Raw genomic sequence first — 13,198 nt, forward strand, 5'->3', positions numbered from 1 at the left:
CCTTTCCCAAGCTGCAGTTAGCACACCGGACGAAACACACACTGGACACAGGCGAACAGGACTAGATGGGTCAGTAAACTGCCTATCCTGAGAACCTGTGTGTGTTAGTGAGACCACTAAGTGACAACCGAAGAGGATTAGTACATCGAATAGTGGACTAATAGAGTGCGATCGACGCGATCTTGCGTTTACAATAGCGTGTGGAAAAGTGGCCATGATCTGTTCGGCTTACGATCGCACATTTATAAGGTCTATTTACAGCGACGATGAACGGACATGGTGCGTGCCATCGACGAGTCAGCATTCGAGCTTAATCTCGGCTTAAAATCTCACATATCATGCCCCGATTTAGCTTACCACGCGAACCTTGCCATGATGACCAGTTAGCAGGTAATCGAAGCCACCGTACAAATGACTCTCATGCCGTTTAATTTGTAACACACCCAGCACGACTGCCCGCTCGCAAGTCATAATAAACGATATTAACGTGTAATCCACATCTCATTCCCGTCTCGGGCAGGATCTTGATAAACGTCCCGAACCCGGCATCCAGGCGCGACACCATTAGAGGAAGTTCCGAGCCGTCGTATGAAATGGTGGACCCTTTTAGGGCCTGCTCCGTGGAGACTGTCCTGGATACTGTCGCGTTGACAGTGATTGGTGGTGGTCATTTGGCGGACTCAACCGATGCACCCGAACATACCGCGGGCTGCCGGTGAGGATAATTTGTGAATAATTATTTTCAATCGCATCGGTCCGACCGGCCGGACTGCTGGTTGCCAGGAAAACGGGACCACCCCTTAAGAGCCCATTCAGTGGACCCCTGCGAGCAACCGTCGACCCTCCTGGAGAATCCGAAATGATGAAGCGTATAATTATCGGCGTAATAAATGAAGTCATTTGCGTTTATCTTCACCTGTGTTCGAGAGGAGAGGCGAGTTGCGGTTCTGCCGAAAGGGGAGCATAGAATCAATTAAAAGTTTAATAATTTTATTGACACCCAATAGCGCGGTTTCTCCGAGGGCTATCTGATCGAACGATCGAGGTGTGCATCGATCAAGTGCGTAAGCAGGTCGATCGGTAGGAGAAGATCGTGTTGAATCGTCCCAACCTGCTTGCATTAGCATATAGATTGCGATCGTTCTTTGGGACCAGTTACGACGGGTTCTGTAGAGGATGGAGAGAACACTGCTGCGGATAAGACGTGAGTTTTAGAAGACCCGCACCCGTGCTAGATCTCAACGAGTGTGATAGCTAAAACGTATCGATTTCATTTCAGCACACGACGCCACCATCTCGATCAACGCTGGACGACATGATGTGACGGGCGCAACACCGGAAGCCAGCTGGCCTCTCGGTTAATTGCGGTTAAGTGACGATTCGGGCGTCTGCTATTAGCCCATGTTGCTGGTCCTTCTTCCATGTAGTCTTCATCGTCGCAGTCGTCAGCATAGCTCAGCGCATAATCAAACCACCGGTCAAGCCCCTGGCGCGATCGTGAATGTGATTGATCCCAGCGGGCCGATCGATCGACCGCCGGGGGGCGAATTTTCTCTGGCCCGTTTCTGGCCCACATTTAACGGACTGGGCCGCCGGAAGCCCTGGCGCGAGCGGTAATATAACTATTCCACGATCATCATTATACCAGCGCTAAGTGCTGGCGGAGCCGCGCAGTTTGATAATGGTAGCGTTGACGAGTAATTTGTCCACGAGCACGATAATTAGGACCTGCGACGTTGCTGGCCCCGCGAACGCAATTACCCGCCGCCTAGTCGCGCCCGGACTTCCAGGATGCGTCCACGGTGCCACGGGGCGCATCATCATTTGGCAATTAAATCAATCCGCCAGCGATGGCCGGGACGTGGCCGTAATTGGCGCATGGACGGCGGTGCTCTAATAAGATTAATTTTATGGCTCCCGTAAGGAAGTGTGTCCCTTCCGCGACACGTCTCCGGAGGGGCTCGTTGGCCACGCGTGGGTCATCATTATCGTTTGGCAGATCGATCGCAGACTACCCGCTATCGGTGACATCGACATCGAGGCAGGATCTCTTATCGATTCCCCACACTCTCTGACCGTCACGCATTTCGACACCCGTTCGGGTTTTAATTGACTTTTCGTGTCGTGTTGTTATAAATCGTGCCAGCTTCTGTCCGCGTGTGACATAAATAGTTTCCATCGCCAGGCAAACCGGACACTTTCCGCTGCACATAAACGCGAATCGATGACGGCGGATCTTTTAGTGGTACATCTTCGTCCGATGCGGGTACTGACCGCTTGCGTAAGGCGGTGCGCACCTCGTACGCAAATGGGGAAAACCTGCTTGCGCGAAACCACTGGCCGGTTCCGGCGAGTCCCGCTCCACGCTATCCACTGATGGACGACAAATTCCTACACGCACTGATAGTGTGGCGATCGACAGCGACTACCCAGCCCGGCGAGATACGGACGCACATGCGATCGGCTGAGAAAGTGAAGTTCCGGCACGGCGAGCTATCGACGAAAGTGGCTCGATTGGCAGCAGGCGTGGATGGAAAGCCATAACCATGGGAACCTAATGCTCCTGCGTGGCTCGCGACATCCGGAAGCCCGGACCTCAAACAGGGAATTCCAATAAAACGTTTGATTATCGCTTCTGTCCTGTTATCTCCTCCCTCTCAGTAGCAATATCACTTGACACCTGGTGCAAGACTAAATGATGCCGCACTTAGCTCAATGGCGTTTTGTACATCACGAAACCGTTACAGAAACAGCAGCTTAAATACACCCTCCAGTCATTCCCAGGGATATGCTTCAGGATATAGCTTTAACTCATATAAACGTTCATAACATCTTAGGCATAACCAATTAGTCCATTTATTGCAAGAAAGCTTTACACGTTACTCGATCAACGTAATAAATGAGTACTGTGCTACTTATAACTTAAAATAGATTTTTTACACGATATGTCAAGGTAGCTAAAACCCAATCGAACATCTAAAACATTGTAATGTGATACACGTTCTACTTGTGCCAGCTCCAGCAGTGCTTTGTCCTTTTACACTCATCCCCGCTGGTTGGGTGGTATAAAGACGTCCGGATTCTCGATAAACTTCCCGTTGTGAACCACGATAACGTTCATCTTATCGTTGTACTTGAGCCGCGGTAGCAGCTTCGGTGTAACGAAAAAGTATTGCGATTGGCCCTCGCGGCACGTCTCGTCCACGAGCATGTTGAACACCTTGCGTTCGTTGGTAGGGTCCATACCCTGGTTGATTTCGTCCACGCATCGGAACGGCACCTGAGTCATGTGCTGCAGCGAGAGTGTATAGATGGCGATCGCGACCGCTCGTTCACCACCCGACTGGAGTTTGCGATCGAGAGCGCTCAGCTTCTCCTCGTTCCGGTACTTCACGAATATCCGAATGCCGTACTGATCGTAATTACGCTGCGAAGGAAAGAGATGTGGAAAACGAAAGGATGCTTTAATAAACGCCCGAAACCGAAACACTCGTCGTATGTCCTATTTTACCTCGTCCTGCCATATCAGCTCCACCTCCCCGGCGAAACCCATCGAGCTCATGAAGTGCGAAAACTTGCCATTTATCTTCTGCACGACGCGCTGCATTTCCGGAAACCATCGTCCGTGCAGCTCGACCATGCGACTTTCGAGCGAGGCTACGCTCTGCTCACCGCTGGCGCTACCCGAGCGTAATTTCTCCAGCTGGCGTTGTTTTTGAGCATGTTCCTCGTATGCTGACTCGTTCTCCTCGGGCAAACATTCGAATCGAACGCGCAAGTCCTCTAGATGCGACTCCACCTGCTCAATCGTGTCCGGTAACGTAGCAAACTGCTCGCGGTATGGAAAGTCTGGCTTGTCAGGCGTTTTGTTCCGCGTGAGCGAGCGAGCCTCGCCATTTTTCTTGTTCGTTTTTTCCTTCACGTCTGCCAGCTTCTTTTCCACGTTAGCGAACGTCCGCTTAGCCGACAGGTGAGCGTCCTCGATGGAGCGGAAGTTAGCCTCCCGTTCGTTATTTTGCTCCTCGAAGATGCGCAACCTCTGCTCGACCAGATCGTGCTCTCGGCTGGCTGCTGCGTACTGCTCCAGCGCCTCGACCTTTCGCCGCTGCCCGTCCAGAATCTGCTTGATGATGGCTTGGCAAGACTCCTCAAACTTGATCCGTTCTTCGTCCACGTTGATGAGCCGCTGCGTCAGCTCAGTGCACTTCTGCTGCTGCCGCTGGACTTTCATCTTCGTCTGCTGATACTTCGACAGCTGCTCCTGCAGGTCTCGTTTCTCTTCCCGCACCTTGGCACACCGATCCTGCAGATCCTTGATGTGGTTCTCGATCTGGCCGCGTTGGTTGCGGATTTTGTCACACTCGCGCACCAGCCGCTGGTGCTGCTGTCGCTTCTCAGCCAGCAGAGCATGATCGGTGGAGCGATTCAACAGATTCATTGTACGTAGCGCATCACTCCGAGTAGATTTTTCTCCGGTGTAGCGGGATTTCGATACCTGGAAGCGGTTGGTGGGCGTGAAGAACACACCGATCTCGTCTGGCAGCGAAGTGACGTACTTCGCTGACTCCGGTTTACCGACGGGGATGTTGTGAAGCCCGTACAGCTTGCACAACCCGTTTAGCACTGGGAATGGTCCCTCTACCATTTCGATCAGGTATTTGTGGAAGCCGAACCTCTGCAGAACGGCGATCGGATATCGCGGTTGGTAGTGCAACTGGTCCGCCGGATCGCTTTGGATCGCATTCACTCCCTCGATGCGCATCTCTTCGCGAATTTTGCGCAGAAACAGATTCATGTCCTCCGTATGCTCGCACGTGAACGCAATCAAATCTCGCACACCGATCGTGTTTTCCAGATATGGAACGTTTTCCAACACAGGCACATTCAGCTCTAAGATCATCGGTTCGTAGATTTTGCCTTGGAACAGATGTTGATTCTCACGCAGCCACATCACCGCTCTGTACGTGCCCTCGAACCTTGTCTGCAATATCTTCAACCGGTTGTTCGCTACGTTCTCGATTGTTTCGATGCTTCGCTGGATGCTCATCATTTCCGGCTTCAGATCGGTGTCGATCTTCTGGTTCAACTCTTGCCGCCGGCCCATTAGTAAGTCGTTTTCAGCGCGAATTTTCGATTCAGCCATATCGGTGCTGGCGATTTGCCGCTTAACCTGATCCTCGGAACCAAGCAACGTGGCCGCATCTGCGCAGTCTTGTACGAACGCAGCCAACATGACCTTAGCCTCTTCCAGCTCCATATGCCTTTCTTCTGCCTTTGATAATGCATCCAACAACTCGCGCTTCTGTCTCACGATTGAATCTTCCAGCCGTTCGGTTTTCTCCTCCAGCCCGTTAATCTCGTCTGTGCTACGCTGCGCTATCGCGACCTGTTTCGCTTTGGACTGCTCCAGTTCATTCTTTTTCGCTAAGATCGCTGACATTTCGTCCTTGCATTCATTGTACTGTTGCTCTTTGTCCACCGCTGACCTGAGGAACGGACAAAATCATTTAAATAAGGTGCCTTTTCCCATGTGCTCCCCTTAGAAGACTCACTTTTTGGCCAGTTTATGATCACTGACTATGCCCGTGTACTGCACGAACAACTCCTCATATTCCAGCCATGCTTTACGCGCCTGACACACCCTCATTTTCACCTCAAATTCCCTCCGTACGCGCATCGATTCCAGCTGCAGCCCTAGATTCGCCAACCTCGCCTCTAGATCTAGTATTCGGATTGCATTTTCTTGAACCAGGGTTTTGCTTTTCTGCTGGGAAGAGTACAGTTCCTTCAGCTCCTCATACCACCTCTGCACTTCTGCCGTGCAAACTGACGCTTGTGTGTTTAACAGCAGCTCACGTGGGTTCATCTTCGTGAAGTCTTGCACGCGGTCCTGCGGCAGGAACTGGCACAGATTTTCAACCTGAATGTTGTACGTACGGATCTGCTGCAAATAGGCTTGCTGCGAAACCGTCTCGTTATCGATTTGGAACGTGTTGGTGCGGTTATGGTCGAACTTTCGGGTAAACCATTGAACGGTTCGCTGGTTATCATGGTAGATCGAAATGCGAATAGTGGCGCTGTCCTTCCCGTTCTTGATGTAGCTATCGATCTTCAAGATTATAAAAGAACAATCGTAGTGAGGATATTTTCATTTATCAGTTGAAAATGCTATTATCGACAGCTTACATTTTCGCATCTGGAAAGAAGCTTGCAGGTGCCTCCCATTCCGAGCACGATACCGGCAACGATAGCTGATTTTCCGGTCCCGTTTGGTCCGAGTATTATGTTGAGATATTCATCCGGATAGAGCACAACCGAATCGTACGTCCTGAGATAAACAAATAACGGAAATATGTAAAACAAGTATAGGCTAACGTACCAAATGGATAGCGATTTGCTTACACAAAGTTCTGTAACGACACAGATGCAATCTTTCCAACTATCGTTTGAGACATCTTTCCAAGAAATTGTATACCACAGCACAGATAGAAACACACGTTAGATATTAAGTAACCTAACTAAAATAATTAACATAAAAATAACGCCGAAAAGCGAATGTTTATTATATTGCGCGCGTTTGATGTTATGTTCAAATGCTGAAGCTGTCATCCGATTAGAGCAGCTACAAAACGGGTTGGTCCATGTGCTACCTTTCCGCCATATTGAAATTTAACATCACAGAATACGCCACTATTTAAAACTCGATTTTACCTAATTAAACAAAAAGAACTGAAAAAGTTTTGGGTTTTGTGAGAAAAGAAACAATCAATATTGGAATAAAAATACAAACCACAAAATACAAAAATTTGTATATTATTGCTCACGTTTGAAAAATTTCAACATAAGTTCACTAAAATTCCGCAAGAGGTCACTACAGCACATGTATTGCACAGGATCATGTTTACAAATGATGTTATGAATTCATGGTAAAAAGGATTTCAATTAATTTAAGCATTATCCTGTCGCGTAATATCGATTGTAAGACATATTGTAAGATTATTTTCTTGGCTTTTCATTATCTAAAACTATATCATTGATGCGATATGATCTAAAACTATATCATTGATGCGATATGATAAGTATACATCAATGGTTTGAAGCACATGTTTCCCTTTATCATACAATATTCCAATGATACTATGTTTGAATAAATAGGTAGTTTCGTCGAATAGTTAAATTTCGAATCGAACCTTGGAAGTGTCAAATTTCAGAGCAACATTATGCATATCAAGCAAACCAATTCAGTAAACGATATTTTAGTGATCTTGTACTACTTTAAGCACTATACCTCAATTAACTGAGTACACCAATTAATCTGGCACCTTATTTTACTTTACTGTACTTTTGTTTATCCCCATTTCATGCCGAAACACTATTACAGTCCCTTCTTCGTGCTCATTACTCCAACCCATGACTTCATCCCATCAAGCAGCGTCAAGGATCAAAAATCAATACACCAGCGCCGCTCACATGCATGCAGTAAGGGAATAAAAATCCCTCCATACTCCTTCGTTATGCAGTCAGTTGTACGTCCAAGGGCGAATAGACGCCACAGTCGGTTGTGAGAGATGTTATTAGATTAGGTTCGACTTATGTAGCATCGGTTGGCGTCGACCGGCAAGTCTGCGTCGCAACCAAACAGAGACCCACCGGAGCACAAGAAAGGATATGTTTGTATACGATCGAAATTAGATTATCCTCCGTTTCTTTCGACCTGCCTGGCGAGAACATGGCGTCTTCAAGGGTCACGATTAACCCAGCCGGCTTGGCCGGCGTTCTCTGGTGGATTGGCAACCTTTAACGTGCTGTCGAAGCTTATTTGTGGGAAGGATTAGAGAACCCAGCATCTCGTCACAGGATCAGTGGCGCGAGAGTGCGCAGCAATCCCCCACCATAAGGAGCGTGAAATTTCTCTTATTACTGCCTTTACGTCTTCTACCTTTTTTGTGTGCCATAGAACGCTTGTTCACTTTCGCCAACACACACAGAGTCTGCTTGTTGGCCGGCAGTGAGCCGAGATAATTTTCGAAAACCGTAGAGATCCTGGGAGACGGCCAAATGTAGTGTTTTTGGAAGCCCCGGTGATCCAATTAGTTATCCTCCGGTAGTTAGCGCTAATGATGCTCGTATCCTCGGCTTTGCGTGGGAACACACACTTCCGACGTCTTTAGCGGCGTTCTTGCGGCAGCCTTTCCCTACGTGCGTATGTGTGCTGCACGCGGGCAATAATTTGCATTCATAAGCCCACTTTCATGCCCACCGTCCACGGTGCCATGAAAGCATAATGCAACCGAGCGAGGCTAATGATAATCCTCGTAATTTGATTACGATATCATTACATCTTGGGTGGCTTGGGGACGCGCTAGGACACATGCAAATGTAGCCTGCAAAGCCACGAAGCCGGCCCAGAGATAACCGGGTGGCGTGCGACCCTGCCTGATAGGATTATGTATGCATTTTAGCGTCGAAGCTGAAACCGCCAGCGATCTCTCAAGGGAGGTCCTTGACGGCACTGGCTGTAATCGGCGGTTGCGGTTTCGCGGCAATGCGATACGGGTGAATATATTACTGTTAATAATGCCGGTATCGGTGGGTGACAAGCGGGCGTTCAGGGTGGTAAGTATCATAATTTTTGCTTGCCTCGTTGAACCTAGTCTTCTCAAGTGACCGTTTAACTCGGGGACGTCACTCACGTATGAGATGGCGCTTTAAACGTGATTAGCAGTAGTTTTGTGGTGTGAAATCGCCCTTTTGTATCTTTTTTTTAGAAATGAACCAGTTTGTGGAGCTTCGAACATAATATATTGTCGATCTTAAACTAGCAATATATTTATAACAATTCGACAACAGGACGATTTACATTTTGAGTGTTTAACCAGCACGTGATCGGGCGAAGGACCTCTAGATTACCATTTATAATTGAGTCTCTATTACATGTGCCCCCGAGGCATACCAAGAGCAACCCCTAGTGCTCAACCACGATCCTGCTGTAATGTGACCGCATGCAATCGAGAAGGAAAATAGTTTTCCACACAGCAACGAAAAAAAACCGGAACGAAATGCTTCTCGGTGTAACTGTCGTTCGATTCGGCCAAAAAATAACTTACGCGCACATGGGCTTATTTAGCCGCCGGGCCTGAACGCGGTTACAGAGTGGAAAAAACACACGCAACCCCAAAAGGGCGTACGAGTGTAAGAAAAACCCCGAGTCCTCTTGCAAGCGACATGTGTTGCGTTCATTTGCGTGTGTGTAATAATGCGCGTGCTCAAACGACGCGAAGGACGCGAAGAGGTGTCGCGTTGATGTTGTAACCACGCCAGTCTGCTTAGGTGCTGCAGAAGTAAACAAACGCAATCGCCTCCACCAGCCAGGCTGCAGCAGAAATCAGAGGGTTTGTTTTTTATATCTGAAAGTAGATGCTACACACGGCCAGCAGCTAGCGTACGAGAGGGTGAGAAAATGAAAACCTCCCACGTTGTAACTTACACCGAATTGTGTAAAAAAATGCTATAAACACACATTACACAAATCACACGTTACGTTACCCATCGTAAGGAGGCGGTTGACTCGTTTTAGAGAACCATTTGCGGTCTCTATCATTTACGCCAATCGATAATCACTACCTATCACGTGCGTAATAAATAATGGTTGGCTACGCTTTGCATTTTTTCTGTATTACTTTTTTTGTTTGCTATCGGCTTCCGGCCTCTTAGATCAAATCTGCGTAACCCAAACCGGCTACTACGGAACGTCAGCTCGAATATGACACTCGATGACGAGCTGCCCGAATCTGCGTGGGTCGTCAATCAAAGGGAACCGTCAGGGAGGAACTGTGTGGGTCGGGCAAGCGAGACGTCGCCCGGGGCAACCGGAAAAGTGGCCAGTTGGCGGGTTGATGGCAGTGGTTAGGTTCCAGGGACGCAGTGAAAAGAAAACCGTCCTGGTGGGACGGTCACGTACGCCTTCCGGGACGAAGGAAGCTACGCGATGGCCCGCTGCGAGTTCTGCGACGAATGTCGTATTCCGTTCACGCCTGCTTATAACTTTATTTCTCGGTGAACGCGTACAAGCGCTAATTGGTGACGTTTGGGGGTCGGTTAAATTGAGGCCAGTGGTTTGGTTTTCCGATGGGGCAAGGGGCTGCAGGGTGGGTGGCGCAAGTCCGGAAGTGTGCCAGGTCTAGTGGGAAGATACCCTGCTGAGAGTGGTCGAAAATCCTTCCGGCTGAAACCGCATGGGGTCTAGGTAGCTCAAGTGTTTCTTCAACATTGCGTTTATATTACTCTTTGTTTGGTTCTGGTTGTTTCGAAGAGTTCGTGTTACCGGTTTTAAAAGTACGTCACTATCCTTTATGACGAAGTTCAAACAAGTTATGGATCAATATGGCTCATAAACAAAATTATTTGAAAAACCTCTTGGAGAAATTGAAGTTATTCTTCTCGGATTACTTTTGACTTTTATGCAAACGTTTCCATGTAAATAACGCTGAAAAATTCTGCTAATCTTTGGCGGCCATATTCTCAGCATAGCCTTTTGACCTTATAATCCACGATGTACGTCATAATTAATCATCTATACACGACTGTATACGGCTCAAAACGAACACAAAACCGATACTTTGTTGTGATGATTTAAGTAGCATTAAATTACCCAACCTCATCCGATACCCTTCGAAGTCGCTCTTGGGCCAGAGATATCAATTAGTCTCGGCAACGCGCTTTCGCCGGTGGTTTCGCTCGTCGATTAATCCGCTCGTTTCGGCGTTCCGGCTGTGGCCCGGAGGTTCCACGTGCATCTTCGCGGATCGATTTCCGGGCGTTGCTCCTAAGCCACTTGTCTCAATTATGTCGTCCTTAGCGCAACCGGCGATCATAGCATCCTATAATTAAGTGTGTTTTTCGAACGAAGCTCACCTTTCCAGGATAAGATGCGATTTTTGAAGATAAGATGCTTTCGAGGCGAGGACACCATCACTCGAGGGATTTAGGTCTGGTCTGCCTTGGATGCAGTGACAGGTTACGCTTCTTTCAGCTACTTTACCAATGGTACTGGGGAGCCCGATTAAAGATTCGGCTCTTGCGACTGGGACTTGGCAGCTCATCAAAGAAGGGGCGATAAAAGAACAAACAAAGCCTTGCCAAATGGATGTAAACCTGCAAGAAGAAGAAAAGTGAAGAAGTTAAACGACATCAAGAGCGCGCGGTTCGAAACCGGAGGGAATTCGTTATTTTCCTTAGTGATAATTTGGATTTAATACCAATGTCATTAGGGAACCATCGAGTCAGCAGCTCTCGGGTCCGATGGGCGCTTCCTAATGGTGAGAGAAGATCATTGGTGATCTAATTTGAGAACAACCGGACCGAGGACCTACTATTTCGCTGTCATTCCATGATCGCGCCAACAATTTCCTGTGCGTTTTCGCAGTCGACGCCAAGGCGCTCCCTCAAACCTCGGGAAGCGAAAGAGCGAAAAAGATAAATTGTTAGCTCATGAGAACGATTGCCTCATTATTGTTATTATAACTCAATTCCTGTAATTGAAATTAGGACTTTGATATCTTTGTTCAACCTGTGCAAGGACAGGGACGAAGCACACCAACGTGGCTCGGGATGGAATCGTGGGGAGCGTTCGAATGCTGGACGCTGCTTTTTCTCGCTTTGCCATTTCAATTCGAATCTTAAATTAGTGAAAAATTACTTTTCCCGTATCTCGCATAGCCGATCTCCCGCGTAGGTGGTTTATTATTTCCAAACCGACGAAGGGACGAGCGAAGATGGCACTAGAAAATGCGTCATACCATGAAACGAACCTGCAGAGGCGCCCAGGGTTTTGCCGGAGATGGTGGTAGTAGCGGCAGGGTAAAGCAAACACAGGGAAACAAACTAATTCCTGCAAACCACCCCTAACAAGCGCTGGAAAAGCGGTACCGATGCTCGTGGTGGGGTGATGTGATTTTTTTTCCATGCATTCGCTCTCCGAGGGCTCAGCGAGTTTTCTAACCGAGGGGTGACACATTTAAAACTGTAAAACCAAACTATTTAATACGCTATTACACCCTCAATTTGGGATGCAATTAATTTCCGCTGCGTGTTCGGTTGCGCGTATGAAGGGCTTTTTTTCCCTTTTCTCGTTATGCTGAATGGCAAAGGGGATGAGCTGATCGAGTCGAGTGGTTGAGGTAAGTACATGGCAACTAATCCACCTATCGACAGACATTGGCAGTTGAATTATGAAGTAATTTATGTATTTATGCGGTAAAACTAGTGTTATATACAAGAAGGAAAATGTGAAACACGAAAAAATTGAACTGAACAAGAAAATAGATAAGAACTTTTCAAAAAGACCATTGTTTGTTCTTTTTATCGCTATCTGATGTGTATTTCCATATTTTCCCGCCAGATTTCCATATTTTCCATTTGCCAAATGCCCCAACCCAATACGATTTCACTCGTCGCGTGTGAGTGGGAGTGCCAGCGATGCACGACGCGCGCCCGACATCGCACACCACTCAAGCGCAGACCCTTCCGGGACAGAGGGTCACCGGAAACGGATTCGGCACAGGTTGCCCGAGCCCCGGTGTGCCCTTTGATGCGGGATTAAACGGCGAGCACGTCGCCAGTGCGGTTGAAGGGTGAATTTGACAACTTGTTTGAAAATCTGTCCACAAGCCCCCGGTCGCTCCAGGGGAACCATGGCCGAGCTGCCGGCAGGACCGAGGAGCGCTAATCGATCCTTTCGGGCTCCCGGCTTATGCTGTTTGCAGATGTCACATACCACCTCGCATGGCTGACCCTTTTTAGTGGCAGATCGAGTGGGATTTCTGGTGCGTTTTTTTTTTGCTTCCCACCTTCTCTCGCTCTTTGTTCGTCGGAATCCTTGGAAAGCGCCCACCCGTGCTGCCCGTTCCCGGAGGGACATGTTCATTTGTTTGTCAAACCGATCGCGTCACGTGAACCAGGTTTGCCGGTGACAATTGTTGATGGAATGTTCCCTTGTCAGTTAGCGCTAGCCGGGAGTCAAGTGAGCCGTGCGATGTGATCCTGGATGGAGTCCTTGTGACCTCGCTTGGCCGTTCGTCGCCGGCGGCACAATCCGCGACTCCAGGTCGTTGATGAAAAGCTGAACCGGTGCCACCCGCACGAGCAACTTTGAACGACATTCTAATGGTGTTTAATCATCATTAAAATCACATTACCG

At 48.3% G+C, this 13,198-nt stretch overlaps 1 protein-coding gene across 1 annotated transcript; it reads right to left on the bottom strand.

Moving 5' to 3' along the window:
• Positions 1–2,916: 2,916 nt before the first annotated feature.
• LOC128731938 (structural maintenance of chromosomes protein 5) lies at positions 2,917–6,455 on the bottom strand. The gene is made up of 5 exons (XM_053825096.1): positions 6,403–6,455; positions 6,187–6,328; positions 5,553–6,109; positions 3,512–5,486; positions 2,917–3,427 (listed from the first exon to the last, which is right to left on the bottom strand). The coding sequence occupies exons 1-5, from the start codon at positions 6,453–6,455 to the stop codon at positions 3,044–3,046; spliced, it is 3,111 nt and encodes a 1,036-aa protein (XP_053681071.1). The 3' UTR covers positions 2,917–3,043.
• Between the last annotated feature and the right edge of the window lie 6,743 nt (positions 6,456–13,198).

Source organism: Anopheles nili, chromosome 2 (assembly GCF_943737925.1).
Source record: "Anopheles nili chromosome 2, idAnoNiliSN_F5_01, whole genome shotgun sequence".
NCBI lineage: Eukaryota > Metazoa > Arthropoda > Insecta > Diptera > Culicidae > Anopheles > Anopheles nili.

Bases quoted from the DNA above. Each gene is read 5' to 3' on its own strand.
- LOC128731938 (XM_053825096.1), bottom strand. From the start codon at position 6,455: ATGTCTCAAACGATAGTTGGAAAGATTGCATCTGTGTCGTTACAGAAC. The intron at 6,110-6,186 runs GTAAGCTGTCGA...ATAATCTTGAAG, and splicing joins TTCTTTCCAGATGCGAAAAT to ATCGATAGCTACATCAAGAA. The intron at 5,487-5,552 runs GTGAGTCTTCTA...TCCGTTCCTCAG, and splicing joins GATCATAAACTGGCCAAAAA to GTCAGCGGTGGACAAAGAGC.